Raw genomic sequence first — 23,065 nt, 5'->3', positions numbered from 1 at the left:
TAAGTATCTACAGATGAAACCGAGGGCAAGATATTGCATTTTGGTTCTATGGTCTGTTTTGACATAAATGCTAAAATTGTAACAGAAATGGTCAGAAAAGTAGTAACAAAGACAACAGAAAAAAAATTTGGAAGTGAAACAGGAACATTCTGAGGATTTTTTTCCAGTTTTCTATCTAACTGTAACTGTCACATAGTACCATGCAAGAATAAATGCCAGTGTTACTTCCTTTCTTAAGGACAAGAAAATATAAGAATATTTGAATCTATATCACTGCGGAGAAAATGCAAGCAAGAGCAAATAGATAATGATGTCCATTCTACAGTTAGTGTTACTGTTGGCCTAGAAAAACTATCTAGCAAAAAGAAACAAAATGGTACAAAATTTCACAGGCTTTGTAGGAAAAGGCAGGATCAGTTTGTTTTTATATCCTGTCCCAACCTTATGTGACAGTTTATATGTACCTAAGAAAAGTATTATTTGAAAATAATTTCACAGCCAAATTAAAGTCAGAAGTGATTATTTAAATGTAAAAGCAATTATAAGGATCAAAACTGTGTGAAAATCTATTGGAACACAGCACAAATTCAAAGAACTTCTGCCTTATTTCCTACAGCAAATGAAGTATTCAGGGAAGAGAAGGGACTCATTGAATACATCCTAAAGAAAGACTTTTCTTTCTCCCTTTGAGGATGAAAAGTGAAACAAGATCACAATTTATCTTGCAAGAAGACTCAAAGTTTGTGGCTTTTTTCATATCGACAACTCAGCATGATGTGAAGAGAGCTATGCTATTAAGAAGGGTCTTGAAGGCCACAGCTGAAAAAGTCAGAGCACGTCTCTCTTTTGGGGTTAAAGTCTTATATGACACTGCCAAGTACTTCCACTTAGGAGCACTGCTGTAACCAAAAGACAACATATTTTTTGCAGCTATGTTTTAAAGGCCAAAGAATGTTAATTTCATCTGGAAAGAAATGTTTCAGCCCATTACTAAGCATAAACAGTGACCAAATGTTAAGAAAAGATAGCAATATTCCATTTTTTCATGTTGGGCTTTTTCTTCCCCTGAAAAACTCTTCACAAAGTGCAAATTGTTGGAGGCAGGTGAAGGCTAGAGGCTATGCTACTGAGGCTGAAGTGCACTATATGGTTCCCTCTTTCATCTTCGTGGTAGGCATTGCTATACCTTTCCCCCTCACCAAGTCTGGAGACTTTGCTTAACACTTTGACAGAGTATGAGCTACAAGTTTTGTTCCAGCGCTCTGCAGGCAGACTTTTTCTAAGAGCAGGCCTGTAATGGAAGGCATCCCCAAAGCTGATTAAAGCCAAGTAACAAAACAACGAATACCTCTTTACTCATTGCACAAAAGAAGGTACTGCTTTAAACTTTTTGACATTAGGTTAATCTTGTCAGATTTGCAACCTATATTGGTGAGTGACAAATTAGCCTCTTGATCTAAGGATGAAAGGGAATTATAGTGCTCCCTTGACTTTTCATCTTTATTAGCAGTTTTACTGACTTTAGGACATTCCCCCCCCCTCTGTTTTTGCTGACAATATGTATCTCTCTTCCTTTTGTTCTGAAAACAGCACTTCCAAGTTTTTCTCATGATTTTTTTTTCTGTAAACATCTTCCCACTTTCCCAATATGAAAATTTCAAGTATACTTAACTTGTTTCTCCTTCACTTCCCTCTTGTTACACGCTCCTGTCTCAGCTGAAGGTCAGTTTTGACAGATTATACTATTAAGGAATATGTCAGGGATCCCCTGCACCTTAGGACTCATTGAGATCAATTTTTTCTGTTTCTCGGGGGAAGTGTTAGTTCTGGGCCTTGGTTGCACGAAACTGGATGTTATAATATGCTATTTATATTTGGTATTGCTCAGGAGTCGCAACCCCAGGTCTTTTGTGGCACAGCATTTTCAAAATTTAGAATACTATCATGGGCACATACTACTTTTTAAAAAGTAATATTTAGCTACTTGTAAAGAACATAGTGATAACAACAATAATATTCTTTCATTACTAACTTTATTCATTATCTCATTCCTGAATCCTTGTCACTAGCTACTTTGTTATGAAACTTTATGACAGTAAGGGGGAAATTATTATTAAAAATCATATGCAAAAGAAATAATCCAAGTAACAAAAATGAAAGTTGTCTTGACACAAGAGAAAAATTGCATTGCTGTTCCTAGGAAAGGTAACTTGGTGAAGAGAGAGTTTGCCTACCATTAGAACCCCAAAGTGCGTGAGGTGGTTGCACAAGCACACCGTTTCATTTTCATTAGACTCTGCGTCCACTTGGCAGCCTGCAGGGTTCCAGCCACCATTGCCACCTGTGGAAATGAAACACGAGGAACAGCTGTCCAACAACCACAAGTTAACCTCTCTTAACAGATTTCTCACTTCATCTTGTACAAATGCAGAAGTGCTTTCTCAAATTGAATGAGCGAGCATTAAAAACAACCAGGAGAGAAGCAAGTGTCAGATTTTCTAGTTTCTGCAGAGAATCACACCAGATGAGTGTCATAGTAATGGACTACTGAGAAGAAGCAATACATGGAAATCTATAATGAAGGTAGGGAGCTTTTAGGTTAGTGACTATGATCTCCAAAGTGGATCACACTTTAAGACACACCTTAGTTTTACCCAACAATAAGATGGTTTTAGAACTTCCTTTTACCCCACTGCTGTGATGTCTGTGCCTGTCTGTCTCCCACTCATACATCCTCAGGCACGTGAAAGCATTTATGGCCCAGGAGCAGAGGGTCCCACCCTTCCTCCCTGCAGCATGCAATGCAGAAGGTTAGAGTGGATAATCCCAATGTTCCCTTGTGACCTTATTAAAAAAACACAAAGTAAACTATTCCCTACTCACCCCACCCAAAAAGGCTATTCTGAAAAATAAGTAGAACGATTTTATTTTTAAAGATTAAATGTTAAAAACTAGAATCTGTGGGGTTTTTCATTTTTTTCCCCTTCTAAAACATGAACTAATCTTGTGGAATAGTTTATATTCTCTGACTTTTAAAGACATTTTTTTTCACAATTCCTGACAAAATTCAGCATTATTTGCTCTGTAACTTCAAAAACAATCTGTGAAGATGTTCCAAAACCACTTAAAGCTCTTCCCCACTTAAGCAGCCACTGGGAATAGTTTCTTCTCTGCGTGTTTCTCCTTTAATGTGCTTCTTAAGTTCAGCTTCCTAACTAGGTTCAAAGATTTTTTGCTCATTTTTATCCTCCTGTATTCTCAGTTGTTCTGTAGTGCCTGCTTTGAAGTATAAGTTTGAACGGTAAATTTTATTTCTTGCAAGACTCTCTGTACTAAACCGCTCCATCCAAAATCCCACTCCTCTATCTGATTAATTGTTAAGAACAGTAACATCTCAGTAGTGATCTCTAAAATAGAAGGATATGGAAAGTCATCCCAGAGAACAAATGAGCAGCTAAAAGTATGGCTAAGAACCATTCATGCATCTGAGTAGCATTACAATTTAATTTGTGCATAAAGACAGGTCAGTGAAAAACTGCAATCAGATACAGAAAAGCAGAGAAACCTAACTGAAAAATTCAAAATGTTAGAAACATTTACATTAAAAACAAAATTTAAAAACGAATATATAACATCTACTGTTACAAATATCTGCACTAACCACAAGAAATGATATGCTTGATTGAATGAACTTAATTGAATTCTGTCAGGATTGATTAGGAAGCAAAATGGCAAATACTATGCCTGATTTTAAAAATCAAGACAACTTTATTCCCCATATGAAAGAACTTACAGTATTTTTAAACTTACCATTTTTGTTCATATCCCAGAAGACACAGGTAGGTTTAGGATCTTCCTGAGAACAGATGCAAAAGTAGACTTTGTACACCTCTTCAGGCATAAATCTTATCAATACTTAAAACAGCTGTTGTAATGCATCTTTCATTTAATGAACAGAAGAATCCATGTAACTTAGATTGTTGAAAATTTGTCTAGTGCCAAATTAGAATTTATTCTGCTATAAAGACAGATTTGTCCAGATTGTAAAATTTGTAACACTGCTTCTCTGTACTTTACCACTGTTCCTTTTCCGCATCCTCAGAATAATGAAGTTTTACTGTCTCAGTGAAGTTATCCATGAGTGTGATGTCTTTATAGAATCTAAATTCTTTTTATTGTTCACTTCCTTAGGGCTTCTGCATGAATCCTCTATGTACAGTCTTGACAATATGCAAACACCTGCTGAACCAATTTGGAAGGTTGTTTCGCCTCACCTTAAAATATTCATTGTAATGAAATGCAAGATAAAGTTAACTGAACTGTGAAAATTACAAACTAGGTTCTCATTACAAAAACTATTTGCTTTGGTATTGCAATTTAGCATTTTCCTTCTTGACATCTCTAGTACTATTGCCTCTTTTGGATTAGATACTGACAGCATGTCTGAGAACAGAGTCAAGCTCGCACATTTTTAACTGAAATAGTATGTGCCAAAAGGTTGCATTTGGTCTGTATTTCCCTAAATTCGCTGTAGTCATCTTTCAACAACATGTTTCTGTCTATTCCTCCTTCGTTGAAAACCACATAACAGCAAAATAATTCAGGGAACCATTAACTTCTTAAGTTAATAAAAGCAATTAACATTTGATCAAATAATTGAAGTAATTCTAAAGTTTCAGTGTAATAAGTCATGTCCTTGGTCATGAACATGATCATGAACAGACATTTTGCTTAGTTATTGGCACAGAAATTGCCTGAGGGACAGAATCAAGTCTTTCAGATAATTCTCAGGTAAGGAATGGAGTGCAAAAGCAAGAGGATGGAACAGGTTATTTGTTTTAACTTTTTGCTTACCTGCTTTTGTTCTAGGGTTTTAAATTTCCATTTATGTTCTTACTCAAAATCCATCTCAATAAATCAGGCTTTATACTTTGCCTTTACCATATACAATCTGCATTCTTGTTCTTCTGAATAATCAGTCTTGTTTTACCTGAATTTTGGTATGCTTGATTGTGACCTTCACATAATCCTCAAGATCCTGAATGGTTAAGTTTCCAATACTGCATGCCACCACAAAACTGGTCAAATTGGCAGGATTTTCTGCATCCTTCAAAAGATTAAGAAAAATATAATAAATGCTTACACAGTACATAACATAAAGCCAGAGTACACAGTTTCATTTTTGCCGTGTGCCAGAATAAGTAAGGCGTCAGCATTTTTGTACTTCTGAACACAAAATATAAGAACATTATGTTTATAAAATCAAATTATGGGTTAGCCTCATAGAAGGTTCCCTTGTAATCATAAGCATACATAGGTACAACTATAGAGAGAGGTTAGAAGACAAACAAAATTATAACTCAAACAATGTAACAGATAACAACTCATGATATGATTAGCTTATTTCCCTAAACAAGAATGAACTGGCTTTCTTACTGTTGACACTACCCTTTTTAGTAGATGTAAGGTTTTTAGAGAATAACCTGTTTTCTGTGTATGGTTGCTAAATCATCCTTCTTCAAATGAATGATTAAGAAGAAGTAAATAAATTCAAAGTAATATTACATACCACAGGAGGTAGTATTTTATGCAAGATCTTATTTAATGGGAATTATGACATTAGCACTGTGCAATAACATTTTTAACCTGCAGCTAAGAATTTTCCAACTGAGACGTTTTGCTTGGAAGCTGATTATTTATTAAAATGGAAATACTATTTTCTTTTGATGGGCTTCCATAGAAACCTGCATAGTTACATGCCCAGTTGGGAAGCCTGGTCACTGCCTGTGGCAGATCTTAGGTCAAATGAAGCCTATTGTCACTCACTTTCCTTCCCAAAATCTAGTCGGTCAAACTGCTGAACCCTCAATTCCTTCTGTCTAGAGTTTTTATGAACATAACAGGAGATCAGGTATCAGCTCAGCACCGGGCTCATGAGATTCCACCACCCATGAGAGACAGAATAGCTTCAGTTTTTAAGTGCATATTATCCTGAGAAGAATATTTAATTTCTAAAAAACATATCCAAAAGTTTGCAGATGCAGTATTTCAGATTATATTGGAGCTCTGTGACAAAATTTCCTAAAACCTTAAAAATGGAAGAGGAAAGAAAATCCAAATATGTAGACAGTTCTTGAACATTCAAACAAGAGAAAACCTCTTGGCTACCACGTAGATTTCAACATCTGACCACGTCTGTGAAAGACATATTTCTACAGGTTTCAGGGGATTCTGTCTCTAGAAGATACAAGAAACTAGAAATACGTCTCAGTTGGTCTCTTCAGGGAAGGCAATTTCATATATTCTTACTTATCCTTAGAAAAGAATAGAAATAATGTGTGCATTAAAGTAAAATACAGATAGCGACTTATTTAGTTGTAAGGCTGTGTTCAGCTAAAGGGGAAAGTTTTTAGCCAACACAATATACTGAAGTACAAAGCTAAGCAATTCTGAGTCTAGTGTCAACGCCATAAATCTGGTCTAGTCTGGACAGTCACTACAATTCACACGTTTATCATATCTGCAAATATTTTCACAGCCCCAGAAGTCATGAGCATGATTCTTTCAACCTATCTCTAAACACATTTAACAAGAAAATGTCTAGAACTGATGCAGCCATTCTCACATTTCATAACATAGTCAATGAAAGGAAACTACCATCCAGGGCATAATTCACTGTACCTATTCTATACATCTAGGTCAAAATACAACTTGCCTAAATATAGGTGTCCATTTTAGAGGCTTTAGGGTTTTCTACCCAATCTCCAGCTCCTACTGCAGAAGATCTCACATTTCTTACAGGTTCATTGTCTCATCTGTCAGTACCTTTGTACCTTGGGTATGTCAAATTGCAATTGTTCCTCTGTCTAGAGAACTGATGCTGAGTCCTGCACTGAGATATGTTACACCTCAACGATGTCCATTCTTTTCCATCAGCTGGCTTTGAAGGCAACTTATGGACAACAATTCAGGCATGAAAATATACATAGAACACACCTGCCTTTAGTGAAATGAATCCCACCTTGAAGAGCTTTTATATTGTAATAAATGAATAGCTTATTTATATAGTAATACAATACTGTAACCATCAGATTTAAAGGAATGATAAGATAAAACTTACTGAGTTCTCTCACTTGCAATAAAAAAATTCCTTCCAGTGCTCTAAAGTATGGTTTTTTACTGTTACATTGACTATTTGTAAGAAATACGGCTAATAGCATTCAAATTTTTTAAACTGCAACTGGAATAAATATATCTATGAAATACTTTTATGCTAATGCATAAAGCTACTGGGTTTGAGATGACATGTAGATCAATTTATTTGTAGGCCTTATTTTAACCACCTTTTTCTTTAACTTCCTTTATTTTTAGACTTACTAAAAATGTGAGGATTACACATTTTTAATTGTGTTGAACATACCACCCATGAATAGTTTGAAAACCACAAAAATTGAAAGGCATTATAGTTTCAAACTCAGAAACACATTCTAAAATCATGAAAGGACACATTCTGCCTTTATATGATTTTATGCCATTGAGACAAGTCTCCATCTGGATTCTTCTGGGTTTCTTGCTTAAAGATATCCATCCTGTTTTTCTCAAAAGCAGGCCTAAAATTAATAGAATTTAAAACAGCTAAAGTTACTTTGGGGTATATTTCAGAAGGTAACTGTGGGTCATGGATATTTTCTTGCCCAGATTATCTGAAGAATCTGGATACACTGCCAATAAAAACGATAATATAGGGACAATACAATACTACAGACTTCTACGGATGCACAAGAGCCAAAGGTCACGTGAAATACTGATGGGAAAACAAACTCAAGTCTTCTGAGACACATTCTACAGTTCACCCTGAAACAAAGTTTTCTTCTTAATTAACCTTTTTTTTTTTTTTTCCAAAATAGGTATGGTTTTGGTTATCTGTTTTTCAAGCTGCAAATTCTTCCTAATTTTTTCTGGCATCTACCATGCAGGCATGATTTACAATTACCATTTGATGGCACCCAAAAAAGAAAAAATGCAATCTGCCTGAGTACCTTTAGTTTTCAGGTGCAAGCATTGTTATCCTTATTCCCTATTAAAATATGGTATGCTTCTGAGAACACAGATATAAAAAGAACAGTACATATAGCAATAAAAGTTCTCTGGCTGCTGACCACCAGCCCACAGTTTCCAACTGAATATGAAGTAGTCAGCTGGGTCTGATTACTAACCAGCTCTTAGAAGGAAAAGAGAGCACTTGGAAGTGTAGGCCAAATTCTCTTCTGATAGAGAAGAACCTGGCTCCACTGAGCATCAAGGACTTACGTTAATGAATTTTAACACAAATTATGCACTTTAAGAGGACAATGCTATTTGCCTGTGATTATAAACAGTTGGGATATTGTTTTCCACAGACTACCCTCAGAAAAGGTTTATCTTATATGTGATAGGAATTTGCAGACAAAGCATTGACTTCAACCCGCCTTGGGTACTTCAACTATATTGTAATTCTGAGCATAAGGCTGTCGTTAGTGCCTACATATGCTATCATCTTTTAATTCCTAAAACTCACAAAATGCTGTGAAATTATTACACTACAGGAAACTTTTAGCAGCTGGCTATGACTCTCCCTATCTGAAATTACTTCAAACACATTAATGTTTACCTGAAAAAGACCATTTTTATTGAAGAAAGTAAACTGGGCCCTGGATATAACTTCAAATTCATCTTGACTTAAATTCTTCAATAAACTTGGTGGCAGAACAACAGAAGCAATCGCACTTGTCTGATCCTTGTCAAAATCTATCTGTTAAATAAGAAAACAGAACATGTTCAGACAAAAACCAAACTCTATTGTACACAACTAGGTTCACACTTTTACACAGCGACATAGGTCTAGAACGAATCAACATAATATGACCTGTGTCTATGTAAGAGTTGATGCAATAAATAAATCTTTTAAAGGCTTGGGAGGTTTTCCACCTTTACAGCATGAGATCAGCTTCTGCTACAAAAAGGTGTTAGATAAAACCAGTAAAGAAACAAAATCCACCACTGCTATAAGGATGATTTGGAAATGACAAAATTGCAATAATAATTTTCAGTAATCTTCAGGATACTTTTTCTCATAGCAAACAATGTTGAGAACTAAAAAAATATTCTCTAAAGCCTTCTTTCTTAAGTTTTATTAGTTGGCTTGATCTGCACATCTGAAATAAGTCTCTTAGGAGCTTTTATAGTTTCTCTACTACAGAAAGGAGATTTTAATATAATTATTACTATAACCTCTCTATATTTATTGTGCTATCTAGCAAAAAAAAGACATTTTCTGCTGTCAATATAAATTTAATATACACAGGCAATGTGTCAGACATCTAAAAGCCCTTGTGGCCCGGGGATGTAACAAGGAGTAGGAAATAAATGAGGATGCAACCTTGCATTTTATTAGCAATTCTATGACTGCACACTTTCCCAGCATGGCATACTCAAGGTGTGCCACCATACTCAGCAGAGGAACAGTGGCTTTGTAGTATAAGCGTTTAAGAATTTTACTGAGAGATTATGGAAACACACTTCTGACTTCCCCCGAGGCATCCTGGTCATGTATTTATGGCTGCTACAATCAGATGTTTGATTCTAAAAGCACCATTAGCTAACAGAAAGCTGAAAGTCATAGGCTACAGACAGATTATTCACTGGTTTACTGTGAATAACAGACACCCTTGGAAATCAGTAAGAAGTGGTTCATAGATATCTCGTGACAGGGATAAATGTAGTTGAAAAACAGGTTTACAGAGGGTAATTCTGCCACAATAAAGAGAAAGTGTATGTGTGATAAAGATTAGGCGTTATCTGCAAATAGAGTGTAAGAGGCTGCCATAAAGAAGTATGGATATATTACAGGAACAATTTAATAATATGAATCATGAAAACCTAACTTAGTCAAAGGTTTGGCAAGAAACATAAAGACACAGGGGACTGAAATAGAATCTTTCCAAATTGCCATGGATACATTTGCTTGATATCTACTTTAAGAAAAAAAAATGAAATAAAATCTGGAAACATCCTAACAGCTTGAAGAGTTTACTGTTCCCTGATGAGCCTAGGATAGAAGACCACATTGGTGAAAAATCTGGGCTTTCACAAGGGAATCTCCCTCCTGGAGGGACAGCAAGTATCTTTCCTGACAAGTATGGAAAATATAAGCAGTGACCACAGCTGCTGCAGGCTTTTCTGGTAGGAAGGATGCTAAGAATTCTCAAGCAGCTGTTGTTGGAAATATGAAAGTTTGAGAAGAAACTCGTGTTCCGATAGGAACATTATAAATACTTTGACGGAGTTTGGATTTTATGATTATTTAGACGGTGCTGTAATAAATGGTTCCAGGACGAGAATATTCCTGGATGTCCTCAAGTCACAGATGGTCATTCTTATTATATGTGCGAACATACAAAACCCAGTTTTGGAAATTTTCCTTTCCTCTTTCCATAAATAAAGGATGAAATCTGGAGGAGAAACATTCCTTTGAAAACAAAGAACAATCAGCTACAGAGCTTCATTAATATGAGAGCTAAACAAAAGATTTATGACCATAAAAAAATTTTAATAGAATTGATTCACAGAAATTTTGGCCAAAATGTCTATGAATATAAATATGTGAAAACTCAATTAGATTAAATCTATTTGTATCTATTTAAACCAGCATTGGAGTTTTGATCCTAAGTCTGTATACATGTAAAAGGCCTGAAGCCTACTATATTACTATTACCGTGTAAGGTTAGTCTCTTAGATCTTTAAAGATTAGTATTTAACTGTTGTCGTAATGCCATGTTTTGATGAACTCAATTTTTGTTCCTCTGGCCCAAATGACAGTAGATTTTTTTCTTTTTCTGTGTAGTATTTTTGGTGTGTTTCTCCAAGTAAGGCTCAATTGTACTTGAATGGTTAAACACCGAGGAAACAGATTACATTACCTCTGTCATAGACTTGCTATTTAACTGCAAAAATAAAAGTACCATTGTACTGCACTTTTAAAAGCATTTAGGTGCCATAAGATGCAGTTGTACATACAGTGAAATTTAAACACTTTCAGATGTCTGACTTTTTTCTATTTGCAGAGAAAAAAAGAGAAAAAATATATTTGACAATAAGTAACTTTCCTAACCTGTCTAGATACTGTAGCACTGGAGACTTTCCTGCATTTTGACTGATCTCTGTTTCTTTTGTTTTTGTCTAGGCTGACCAAGCTCCACATGAATGACGAACTGCCTCAGACATCCTAAATGGTACAAGCCTATTAACCTATGATTGGACAATAGGATCAGCCTAAGGTCTCTTTGAGCAGTAAGCAAAAGTTAAAACCATATTGGAAGATTGAAGATCTATTGTATCTGAAGAAATACGTATGTAGATGCCTACATCTAGGTGTCTCATTCTAAAGCTGAAAGGCATCAATGGAGTTATTAGCTAGTGTACCATGGGTAATACAACAGACTGCTTATTTTTCTTTTTCGCTAGTAAAAAACCCTCACAAAACTAAAAAAAGGTCAAATTTGTTTTGGATTTATAAGCAAAATACTTTTTATCTGCATGGAACATGAGTTTATCTGTGTTTCCTGTCACTCAAGGAAATACTCCATAAATCTGTTTGGATGATTGCAGGAAGAAGGAAATAGAAAGTAAGGGGAGAACTGGGAGTCGTAAGTGGTTTCACAGGGACCGCAGTAAACACGCTTGGAACAGGCACATTTCACATTCAAATACCGCTGCTTGTTCCGTACCTGGAAATCAGACGCATTATTCTGTGGACTGACACTGAAAGAACCACCTCTGAATGAAGTTGAATTTATAGAAGACACTCCAAGTGCAAGATTTCGTGTGGAAATACTCATGGATGGTCCAGTGAAATGGATCTTTAAAGCCAAGGCATCAATAGTTTTTAGAGCCCTAAAAACAGAAACAAAATTATTTGAAAGACGGAATACAGAAAAAAGACCCACCTGTGCTATGTATGCTCCCTACATCACATGACGATTCTCTTGTTATTGAGTATGTTTTTATTATCCATCTCTGTATTCATAAGGAGACTCTTAGACTGTAAATTTATGTGCATCTCTTGAAAACAGTTTTGACTAACAGAAACTATCAGACTATTTATCATTGGTCCTGACATAATTTTCCAACAATACTATCTACGCTGTGTCATGTATCAGAATACTTCTTTTTAATCCAAATACTTTGTCATGTACATTAATTTTAGTATAAGAAAAAATATTTGTGTCTCTAATTTGGAAAATTCTTTTTGATGGAAATCAGAAAAGTTTTGATTTTTGTGCTGCAATTGTTTGTAAATACATGGAAGGATGAATCCTTACAGCCTTGCAGGTTGTTCTCAAAAACTTGTCTCAAATGCAGAAATACTTACTCTGAAGATGAGGCTGCCAATACACTATCTGAACTCGTTAGAATATTGGAAAAAATTGTCACCACAGTAGAACCCAGAGATTCATCAATATCTTCATCGTTCACAATTTTTTTCAGCTTCTGCACAACATCATTTACTTTGTCTGACGTTAGCTGCTGGCCTTCACCAGTGAGATTCAGAAGCTGATTTGCTATATCAGCTGCATTTTCTGTGAGCATACAATCAAAAGACAAAATAATGCATTACAGTCATGAAGTAATCCAGAAATAAAAGGTTTTATACTCATTGCTGAAATCTAGAGAATGTTCTGTGGTACTTGGAATGAACATAGGATTTTATCATTTTGTCAAATTCGTAATTTTATGAAAAAGTATCTACAACCTGCTGTTGTAGCCTGACACCGGCTATGTCTTTCTTTTCTTTATTTTGATTTGAGTTTGTAAACCAGAACTATTATTGAAAGAGCTGATGGAAAGAAAAAGTAAGGAATAAACAGCCTATTTTCTCTCTTTTTTTCTTATGTTACCTTTTCTTTTTCACTGGGAAAACCATTTTCATTCTTAAAGTGAAACAAATGCATTCAAAATGACTATTACTGAAAAAGAATTCACTCTTTTAGGAAAGTCTGACCCTGTTGTGCATGTTTCAGTTCTTTTAGAGGATGGTTGTCTTATCAGAGGGCTGGCAAGCATGACACATAAGCACATTTCAAGAGAAGAACCTTCCTGGTAAGGAAAGTTTGATAATGTGTCCAGTGGCAAAAAATTAGTGTAAATCACATGTTAAACTGTAATTTCAATGCCACCTGGACAAAAACTAATATAAATGCAAACTTTTTACAATATCAAAATACTTGAGATTTATCAGAATTTGCAAATAAGATTTTGAAAGATCAGCCTTCTTTGGTCTGCAACAGGCTGTGAATTTTTAATGTTTTTTGGGTTTTTTTATAATACAGCTTTTGGTACATTTACTGTAGAATGTTCATTTTACAAGACATGATGTTTTCATACAGTCTGACTGCAAGTACTCAATCAACTAAGTCAGCTAGCCAGGCTCCCTAGGACAGTGAAGAAAGAAGAGGCTTCTCCAAGAAAGCATTTCAGAACAGGAGCTTACTTGTAGGTGTTCTGAAATACATACAAAAGTATTCTTTTCATTAGCTCTGGTATGAAAAAAGGGGCCATAAAATTGTTGTCTTTTTATTTTAGTACTCCTTTATGGCCAGAATGACATCAAGGGGTATTTTAAGAACTGAGAATAAATCTGAAAATGTCTGATCATAAGTTCAGTGAAGAGAGTGGGAGTCTTTCCCCTGGCAGCTGCAGGTATTAGAAACATTTAAATATTTGTCCTAACTTGAATATCACATAGAGGCAAAATATCACCTTCCTCTAGTCTTGCTTAAATTGCCTGAAGAGTTTGATTTATTTAAGTAATTGGTATCCAAAGCTTTTAATGGGTGAGCTGAATTGAACTTGGTGCCTTCCTGAGGGTTTAATTATTTACTTTGCACTGATTATTTAGAAAGATTTAGTATAAAGAACAAAGATATTCTTTCTTAATGCAACTTCATTATAGTAAGCAAAGTCTAGCACAATATTCCTTTAGACAAAGACCAACATCAATATACCCACCTGTGCAATTTCTAAGATCAGGCTGACCCCAGTATGAGGTGTAATTCTGCAGACCCAAATAGCTAAAGAGGAAAAATGACAAAATTCACGTGAAGTACTGTAACAAAATTACATAAATATTTCATCATTCTTATGCAGGTGGTTCACTTCTCTCAATTCACAACATTGCTAGCAACATGGCCCCTAGTGAAACAGAATATGAATACTTGACATCAAAATATGTTATCAATTAAGTGACAGTGCCGAGAGAAACCCTAGTTCTTTTGGACAAATTTCAGACTGATTCCAATACTGACTTGACAAACTGCTTCAGTGGACATTCTGGCCTTGCATTTCAGGAAAGGCCCAAATATTAACACAAATAATTATGCCCCTATTATGCCTAGTCAGGTGCTGTTTCTATAATTTCTCCTTGATATAAATTGCTTTGATCAAGTCAATTGCAAGACGTAACACCTCTCAGAAGAGGTATATGAAGTATATGCGCAGGAGCTATATGAAGATACAAATGTATGCCACCCATGAAAACTAAGGCAGGTCATTTTCAGATCTAGATCCAAAGTAAGGGGCAGATATAAAGATTTCTCTTAAAAAAAAAAAGCCTTACCATAGCAAAATACAGAATTACAGAATCACAACATGGGTCAGGTTGGAAAAGGCCACAGTAGGTCATCTGGTCCAACCACCCTGCTCAGACAGGGTCATCATGGAGCACACTCCAGTGAGGGAGACTCCACAACCTGTCTGGGAAACCTGTTTCAGTGCTTGGTCACCCACACAGTAAGGATGTTCTTCCTCATATTCAGGTGGAATTTCCTGTGCATCAGTTTCTGTCTTGTCCAGTTCAGTTGTCTTTTGTCCTATTGCTTGGCAGCATCAAGAAGAGCCTGGTTCCATCCACTCGACACCTTCCCCTCAGATAGTTACAGATATTGATAATGTGCCCAGCTCCCCCAGCCTTTTCTTGTAACAGAGATGCTCTAGTCCTTTAATGATCTTTGCCACCCTGTAACAATGGCTCCAAAATTAAACACACTTTTTCCTCAGTCTTCTTTAAAGACAATCATGTTATCATAGCATGGAAAAGGAAGGATGGTGAAAGGGGAAACCTTACCCTTTCACTCAGCACAAGAGAAAATAACATTATTCCTCTGCTGATCACAATTATTGTAACCGCACATTAGCAGGTCACTTTCTACTATGGGATGCACAGGACTAGAAGAAACTTAGAAGAGCTTCCTCTTCTTTCAAAACACATCCCATCAGTGCTCCATATTTGCAAAAACTAGTGGAGGTAGAGGCAAGGAAAGCCCTGCACAGGGCAGAACAACGTAATTTTTTTTTTATGGGAAGTGCTGTACACAGACAATCAATGGTATTGTGTAGATCACAAATGAACAACAAAGATAAGCAACACTGGGACAGCAAAGGCCAGAAACCTTAATTTTTAATGATTCTGAGGTTCTGACACGAAAACAACTTGACTTCTGCACTACTCATTCTACAACAAAAGTCAGTCAATCAGAATCAGTTCTTTTAAGAGATTAAGAGGCTGAGGAAGTGAGTTATTTAAATATAATGCAGGTGGCTTTCCTGCTTGGCACAGAATCTCAAAGCTGATTCATATCCATGTTGCCATACTGTTTTCAAGAAGTAAGAGATCTGGTCATCTCAGAACATGTTACAGATGCAATGTGGGTGGATAAGACTAATAAATTGTATTTAATGGTAAATACTGAAGAAATTAATTAATATTGCATCATCCTAACCACACTTAAGGCACTCAGAGGAGATCAAAGCCATAGTGTTTTGGTAATATATCAATGGAAGTAATAATATTCCCATTTTACAAATGGGAAACAGAGATAAGTATTTTGAGAGATGTTTGCAAAGGAAGCCTACATTAGGAAAAATTTATCCTAAACCTTAAAAATGCAAGTTTAGATCTTTAAGCATAAGATTATCCCTATGTTCAATTAAAACTAACTACTGTCAAAATGTTTGTTTTGTAATTTCTTTCACTTTCCCCTGATGAGATGAGATGTTCCAGATTAGATCAAATACACATCTCAAATTCATAGAGTTTTTTTCTATTTATAGCAGTGGAGTGGTAGCAAATGTGAAACTTCATTTTCAGTAACATAAACATCATGGCCAAGTGCATGGTCCTGCTTGTGAGTAGGGCAATCTCAAGCACAAATATAGGCTGGGAAGAAAATAGATTGAGAGCAGCCCTGAAGAGGAGGATTTGGGTATATTGGTTGAAGAGAAGCTCAATGTGACGGGGCAATACGTGCTTGCAGCCTAGAAAGCCAACCGTATCCTGGGCTGCACCAAAAGCAGTGTGGCCAGCAGGTCAAGGGAACTGATTCTGCCTCTTTCCTCTGCTCTCATGAGACCTCAACTGGAGTGCTCCATACAATTCTGGGCCCACCAGCATAAGAAGAATGTGGACCTGTTGGAGAAAGTCCACAAAGCGGATCAGAGGGCTAGAATACCTCTTCTATAAAAGCACGCTGAGAGATTTGGGGTTGTTCAGCCTTATGAACAGAAGGCTCTAGGGACACCTTATAATGCCTTCCAGCACCTAAAGGGGGCTACTAAAACAGGGACTTTTAATAAGGGAATGTAACGACAGGACAATTGTGAATGGTTTCAAGCTGAGAGAGGTTAGATTTCAGCTAGATATTAGGAAGAAATGTTTTCCTCTGAGGGTGGTGAGATGCTAGAAGAGGTTGCCCAGAGAGGCTGTGGATGACCATCCCTGGAAGTATTCAAGGTCAGGTTGTCCAGGGTTCTGAGTAACTTGGTCTAGTGGAAGGTGTCTCTGCCTATGGCAAAGAGGTTGGAACTAGATGACCTTTAAAGGTCTCTTCCAACCCAAACGACTCTATGATTCTATGACTTGAATACAGTAGTTTCGTTCTCTAACAAGGTGCTATTTTTATAGTAATTTTGAGCATGTATTATTTTTGGGTCTCAATATGCTCTACAAAAGTTGTAGAAGAGCTTTTTCTCTTGCCAATGAAGTCCATACTCTTACTGTACCCAAATAATATCTTACGGTGCAGAAATAATTTTCTTGAAATACAATATAAGCCAATGGCAACCATTATGGAGAATGTAGTTTAATTATATAACCAGAAAGTGGCATCTGAAGCAACTCAGCTTCTCAGACTTTTGAACACCTACCAGGTTCTTGATGCAGTTTGAACTGAGCTCCCATGGCAAAATGTGAAGTTGGTCACAGTAGGTCTGGTATCTGGCCAAAAATAGTTTGGAGGGTTTTCTTCAGCTAAACACTTTTCTGTAAAAATGAGTATATCTATGTTAATAAAAAAATTCTCCATCTAATCATCTTCCATTTCTTGTCCCCAGCTCATCAATCAATCTACAGCAAATGAAATGCTTGGTTGTTTGCTATAGACTGGCAGTAGAGGGTGCACAACAGGAGACTGTATATACTACTGCTGTTCAAGGGAAAGAGTTGAACGTGGATCCATTTGCACTCCACCAGCCTCCACCTCCTCTCTCCAAAATGAAGAGCAATCTTTGACTGGTAGTAGTTGAATGGCAAAAGATGAGAGGTAAAAGGAGGTGGATTAAGGGCAGCAGCTGACAGGAGCACAAAATGAATTGAGAAGTGAAGATGAGGGGCCTTGGAGGTCCAAAATGTCTCATTTTAGCTCTGGCTGTAAAACATAGTCTTTACCCTCAAAGTAACAGAGGAGCTATCAGGAACTGTCCCAGCCTCTGAACCAGACAGCAAAACACTGACTAAAGCAATCTCGACAACTGTGTTAGTGTTAAAAGTGATATCTTGAGCATGGCTCTCTGAGTTTAGTGGAACAACGAGGCTTATAGGGACAACTTAAAATCTGAAACAGTCACACCATTTGGAAATGTGAGATTATTTTACCACTGAAGATGCTTATTAATAGACAAGCAAACAAAATTTGCAGTGTAACAAAGTTGAACATTACTTACCCACTGGATCAACATCCACAGTATGAAGTTCATATCCTTCTTCCATGGTTCGATTATTATTTATGAGCTTCTGTCGGATGTCTTCCTCTTCTAAATTGATGTTGTTTGTAGAATTATAAACCAGAAGAGCCAAAACACCAAAACTGCAAGGAAAATTACCCCAGTGTTTGAGTCAGAACAGCAGAGGCCAAATGTGTGGAAATAAAAATATCTGACAAACTCTGAGTATGGAACAGTGTTACCGAGACAAGGTTGCACATTATCTGTAAGTAATTTTTGTATATATAGGGCCACGGCAAGAAAATATTGTAGGGAAATTTCAATAAAAGAGCTAAGAAATGTTTTTAGAAGAGTTACATTATTTCAAAAGATGAAACCAGAGTTGTGAGTTCTAAGTGGGCCATAATGAATTTTAAAAATCTGTTTGCTGATGGCTTAGGAACTTAAGAGCTGATTCATCCCACCTCACAAAACTTGACAGGATGGAACAAGTCATCCTCCCGAGGATCTACCTCTACATTGACTACAGAGGAAGACTAGAAGATTAACTAAGAACAGATGCCTAGCATTTAAATCTCCAGATTTTGATGGAATGAAAAACACCCTGACACACTTTTGATGCTTTTAGTTGTAATTAGGAAAGTCAAGTTGCTCAGATGAGTAATTCAAGTTTGAGCACTAATAGCTCTTTTGTACTGTAGCCCGCTGCTACTTTCTTGGGCACAAGAAGTAGTTCAAAGTGCCCAAGTTGCTTTCCTGTAAGAGAAATAAAACAGTCCCCACCCTTGTCCAAAAGCATAGTTTTTCTGGAAGGGAAATCATGAACAGGCAAAGCAGCTCCAGCAGGACACAGAAAATAAGCTCACAGTGGAAGGCCCAGAATTTTCCTCTTGAGACATAAGGGAATACACATTGGAGATTGCTTGGCTCTGGCTAGTAGGAGGTGATGCCACTAAAGCATGGAACACTGGATCTCCATGGGAGCCAAAATGTGGAAAAAAGGAAAAAGCAAACCTGCTTTGGGCTGTCTTCATCTTAGCCCTGCCCTTGGATAACCATCAGTCTGAATAAAGATAGACCTTTGCAGTATGGGAGCTGTTCCTGGCAGCCTGGGAAGCGACAGCACTGCCAGCATACATACAATGCACAGGGCACACACTGATCAGAGCTGCTTTCACCTGTGCCCCCATGCAAGAAACCAACATTGAGCTAAAGGGGTCTTGTGGTCTACAGAAAGAAGAGAAGCACAAAAAAACCACAGGGGTGCTAAAAAGGGTTACTAGGGTTTTGAAGTACTGCTTCCTAGACAGACTAGGACTTCAGTTAAAAAAAAAGTCTTCCAGAAAGACATCCTCATGATAACAGCTCAGAACTGTACTTTCCAGAGGTGCCTAATCTAGTAGAGTATAAAATTACAGCTTAGTGTACAGATGTTGCTCTAAGATGGCAGATTTAACTCTCTCTCTGTCAGGCATCATTCTGAAAACTGAGTAACTAGCCAATAATTCTGAAGTACCCTCTCATTAGTGAAATGGCATTAGAACAACTGGCATTAGAAAACAACCTCTCAGTCTAGGAAAAAGAAAATAAAAAGAAAAGCAAAACTAATAAAGAAATCACAAATGTGAACTAAATGCTCCATACATAACTTTTTCAGATGTAAAGAAATAAGTAAATAAATCTACACAGTCCCTGCTTGGTAGTTTTTGGCTGGTTGTTTACTTTTATTGCAGTTGGACACTTTTGTTTTTTCTTGCCATATTCACTCTTTTACTGGTAACATGGTGCTCGAGAAGAAAGATAAAAATGTGACCACTTGCTGGCTTGGCTTGCTTTTTTCCCAATGGATATATTTCAGCAGAGAAATTACAACTATCCCTGGTCATGTTGGTCCTGCCCTGCTCCCAGATATACTGTGTTCCTCCGAACATTCCTTTGGTTTCTGTGGAGTGTTTAACATACATATGGCAAATAGTCTCAGTAGGGTGGATACCATTAGCAGGCTTTTGCTGTATACCTGATATATTACAAGGCACAAGTTTATTACGACACTTATTTTTAGCAGAAGCATGGAAATTACCTACTGGACTGCCAATTGCTTCAGTCCTTCAGTACTTCAGCCCCAGAGTCTCCTGGCACTTAACCATTTTTCCTAAAAGATCCTGGCTTCACTTGTCTATTCCCTTTACTTCAGAGAGGAAAACTTAATATAGTGATGCCACTCCCTACCTCAGCATTCTGGCTGCAAAACAGAAGTTCTGAACAGTCATCACTGCTGCTAAGCTGCCTGTCTCAGGACTCCCAACTAACCAGAATTATATTTAGTATCCGTAACTGTGCAGATGGATAATGGCACCAAAATAGAATGTATAATGATAGATGAGGTAGAATTGGTTGCAGTTATCTTGAAAAATTATAGAGAAAAGTATTGATAATGAAGTAGTAATAAAAATAATCTCTTAAACCAGTCTGTTACTTGTTTTCTGAGAAACTTAGATTGCAAGACACGTATACTTTATAATAAGAGCCTACTCCATATTATGATGAAAACAAATCCTATAAACTTTTCAGAATGACTCATGCTAGTTTCCCAAAGTAAATAAATACCTTTTAACTTGACAGCTGATGCAATATGAAGCTGAGTGCTTCCTTCCACTTTTGTCACACTCAGATCACAGAAAAAAACCCATTTTAACAGTGAAGAACAAATTATCGATTTGGGAAACAGTAGGCCTACGCTCAAATAAATGGCAATGCTGCCATGCTCTGCTGGTGTCACTGGATTTGCTAAACCCAACTTAAATTTTTTTACTGCATACCATATAAAAGCAGAGAGATCTCACAACAGTAATGAATTACAAATTACACCTCATCTACAGTAACCTGCACTGACAGCATTATTGCTGATATTAAAAAAAATGGACCATGGTGTAGGTAAATATGTTTCTCTTTTCTGTGACTGAAATGGTGACAGCTGGAGCAGGCAGAAAAGCAAGGGAAGAGCAGTGTCTCTCCCACTTTGTCCTGGTCTGTTGAGCTAAGCTGGCTCAGAGAGAGGAATTTACAAAGCTGCACCCTCATCAGAGGCACAGGAGGCGGTGGTGGAGCCTGTGCTGCCATGGCTTGTACCACAAAGCCAGCTTTATTCTCTGGCAGTGTGACTCAGAGCTATTCCAGGACAGTGTGCCTACACACGGGCTGTGGTCTCACTGCTACATGATGCGAGAAGCCTGAAGGAAGGATTAACAAACCATGTGAACCACGCATCATAGACTGTCTTGCACCTGAAGAGATGTGGTTGGTAATTAGCAATACATATTTCTCCTTTCTGTTGTATAAGACAGGCGGAACTAATACTGAATAACTGTTGTCAAACTGTTTCACAAATCACTATTAATTTCTTTCATGGTTAATGTTACTTGATTTAAAGAATATAAAGAGCCAATTTTAAAGAAGCTAAGTACTCAGGGAATCTAAATTTCCACTAAAAGTCACTGGGAATTTCACTGCTAGCTGCCTTGGCATATTTTAGAAAGTTTTAAGATGTCAGCATTAAATATGTTACCAATCTTGCTGTTATGTTGGCTCTGAAAACAAGTAGCGATGGGTAGCTATAACTCAAGACTGGGAGCACAGATAGGCTTATAGAGTTACCAGTGAACAGTACTAACTTCTTCACATTCACCAGACAGATAAAAAAAGAGCTGACTATTGCATAAGTGACTCAGTGAAGATGCCACACAAAGAGCAGACAAAATAGAAAACACACACAATGAGACAAAATAAACATGGAAGTAGAGGGAAACTAAAAGCATTCTACAAAAGCATGTGAGTTGTGGATAAACTCCTACTTGAGGTGACTTTGACTGCAATACTATTAAAATGTTCAGAACAGAGAGTAAAAAAATATGATGTGGCTTAACAGACACATTCAAAGTAACATCAAGGATGAAGAGTTTCATTCTCAGGAGGAGGTGATGTTATAGTTAAAATATAAAATCTGAGACTTCAGGACACAAAAAGAAAAATTGCAGCTACTTTTTGGACTATTAAAAATAAAAGCATCGTAAGCCTTCCTTTTAAGTTAATGACCACTGTAGCAGAACAGTGCTGCAAGCCCCATGGTCATGCCTCTGTGCCTGTTTCTTGTGTTTCTGGGTCTTTCTGCTCCTTGCAGATCTGGTGTAGGAATACAATGAGCTATGGTTTTACAACAGAAGGCACTTATAATATGTGATAATTTGATATAAAGGCTATTCATTATTACAGAATGCTGCAAAGACCCAAACAGAAATGGCTGGAATCCCTCACATTTAACAGTTGGTCTTTGCTGAAATGAGTTTTTGGTTACACTTGGACTATATTCTGAAACAATCAAGAAACCCCCCATTCCTCAGTATACTACTTTTCTAAAAACATCATCTAACAATGTCAGAACTACACTAAATCTATTTAAAGTCAGTGGAAAGACAAAGGAAGTAATGCAAGGTGAACCAAGAGCAAGCAGCTTCAGCAGGAGACTAAGAAGGGATCATCCTTCAGTCACTCAAAATGAATTCCCAACTTCCTCTATCTGTGATGAAGGTTTTCTTTACAAGTCATGGACACAGGATGCCATCAGGGCACTGTGGAGAAACCTGAGGAATTCTGCTTGATGCTTTGTTGGCTGGTTTTTCAAACAGAAATACTACATGTAATGTGCACATTATGTGGCATTTTAAGATGTTTGTCAGCCCTGATAAAGGCTGCTGTCCGCTACTGCCTTTGCTAACACTGAAGTTGAAGTTGCAAGGCGTACAGATGGGCCAGGTCTAAGTCATTCCTAAAAACTCCCCAGCAGAAACCAAGAAAATTTTTAAAATAGGAGTAGACATCACAGATGTGATCATTTAAACAAAAATAGCATAATTATTTCATAACAAATAATTTGAAGTAATCTACAAAGAATGTAAAAAGCCTAACACTTACTTAGGACTAGAAAGGCAAAATTATGTTGCTCTGATGTTAACTCCTGTCTAAAACTACTACATAA

The 23,065-nt window shown here is 36.9% G+C and overlaps 1 protein-coding gene across 6 annotated transcripts in view; it reads right to left on the bottom strand.

Moving 5' to 3' along the window:
* The window catches only part of ADGRG6 (adhesion G protein-coupled receptor G6), a 110,582-nt gene that overhangs the window by 18,434 nt on the left and 69,083 nt on the right, over positions 1-23,065 (bottom strand). For all 6 annotated transcript variants that reach the window (XM_071549195.1, XM_071549196.1, XM_071549197.1 and 3 more), the window contains 9 exons: positions 18,034-18,176; positions 17,239-17,353; positions 14,047-14,108; positions 12,410-12,617; positions 11,766-11,931; positions 8,651-8,791; positions 4,991-5,107; positions 3,811-3,856; positions 2,235-2,341 (listed from right to left, as the gene is read on the bottom strand). In XM_071549195.1, coding sequence (XP_071405296.1) covers positions 2,235-2,341; positions 3,811-3,856; positions 4,991-5,107; positions 8,651-8,791; positions 11,766-11,931; positions 12,410-12,617; positions 14,047-14,108; positions 17,239-17,353; positions 18,034-18,176 — 1,105 coding nt within the window. The remainder of the gene's footprint in view (positions 1-2,234; positions 2,342-3,810; positions 3,857-4,990; positions 5,108-8,650; positions 8,792-11,765; positions 11,932-12,409; positions 12,618-14,046; positions 14,109-17,238; positions 17,354-18,033; positions 18,177-23,065) is intronic.

Source organism: Pithys albifrons, chromosome 2 (genome assembly GCF_047495875.1).
Source record: "Pithys albifrons albifrons isolate INPA30051 chromosome 2, PitAlb_v1, whole genome shotgun sequence".
NCBI classification, from domain to species: Eukaryota; Metazoa; Chordata; class Aves; order Passeriformes; family Thamnophilidae; genus Pithys; species Pithys albifrons.
Note: the sequence above shows the minus strand (reverse complement) of the source record. Positions and strands in the feature narration are given on the sequence as shown.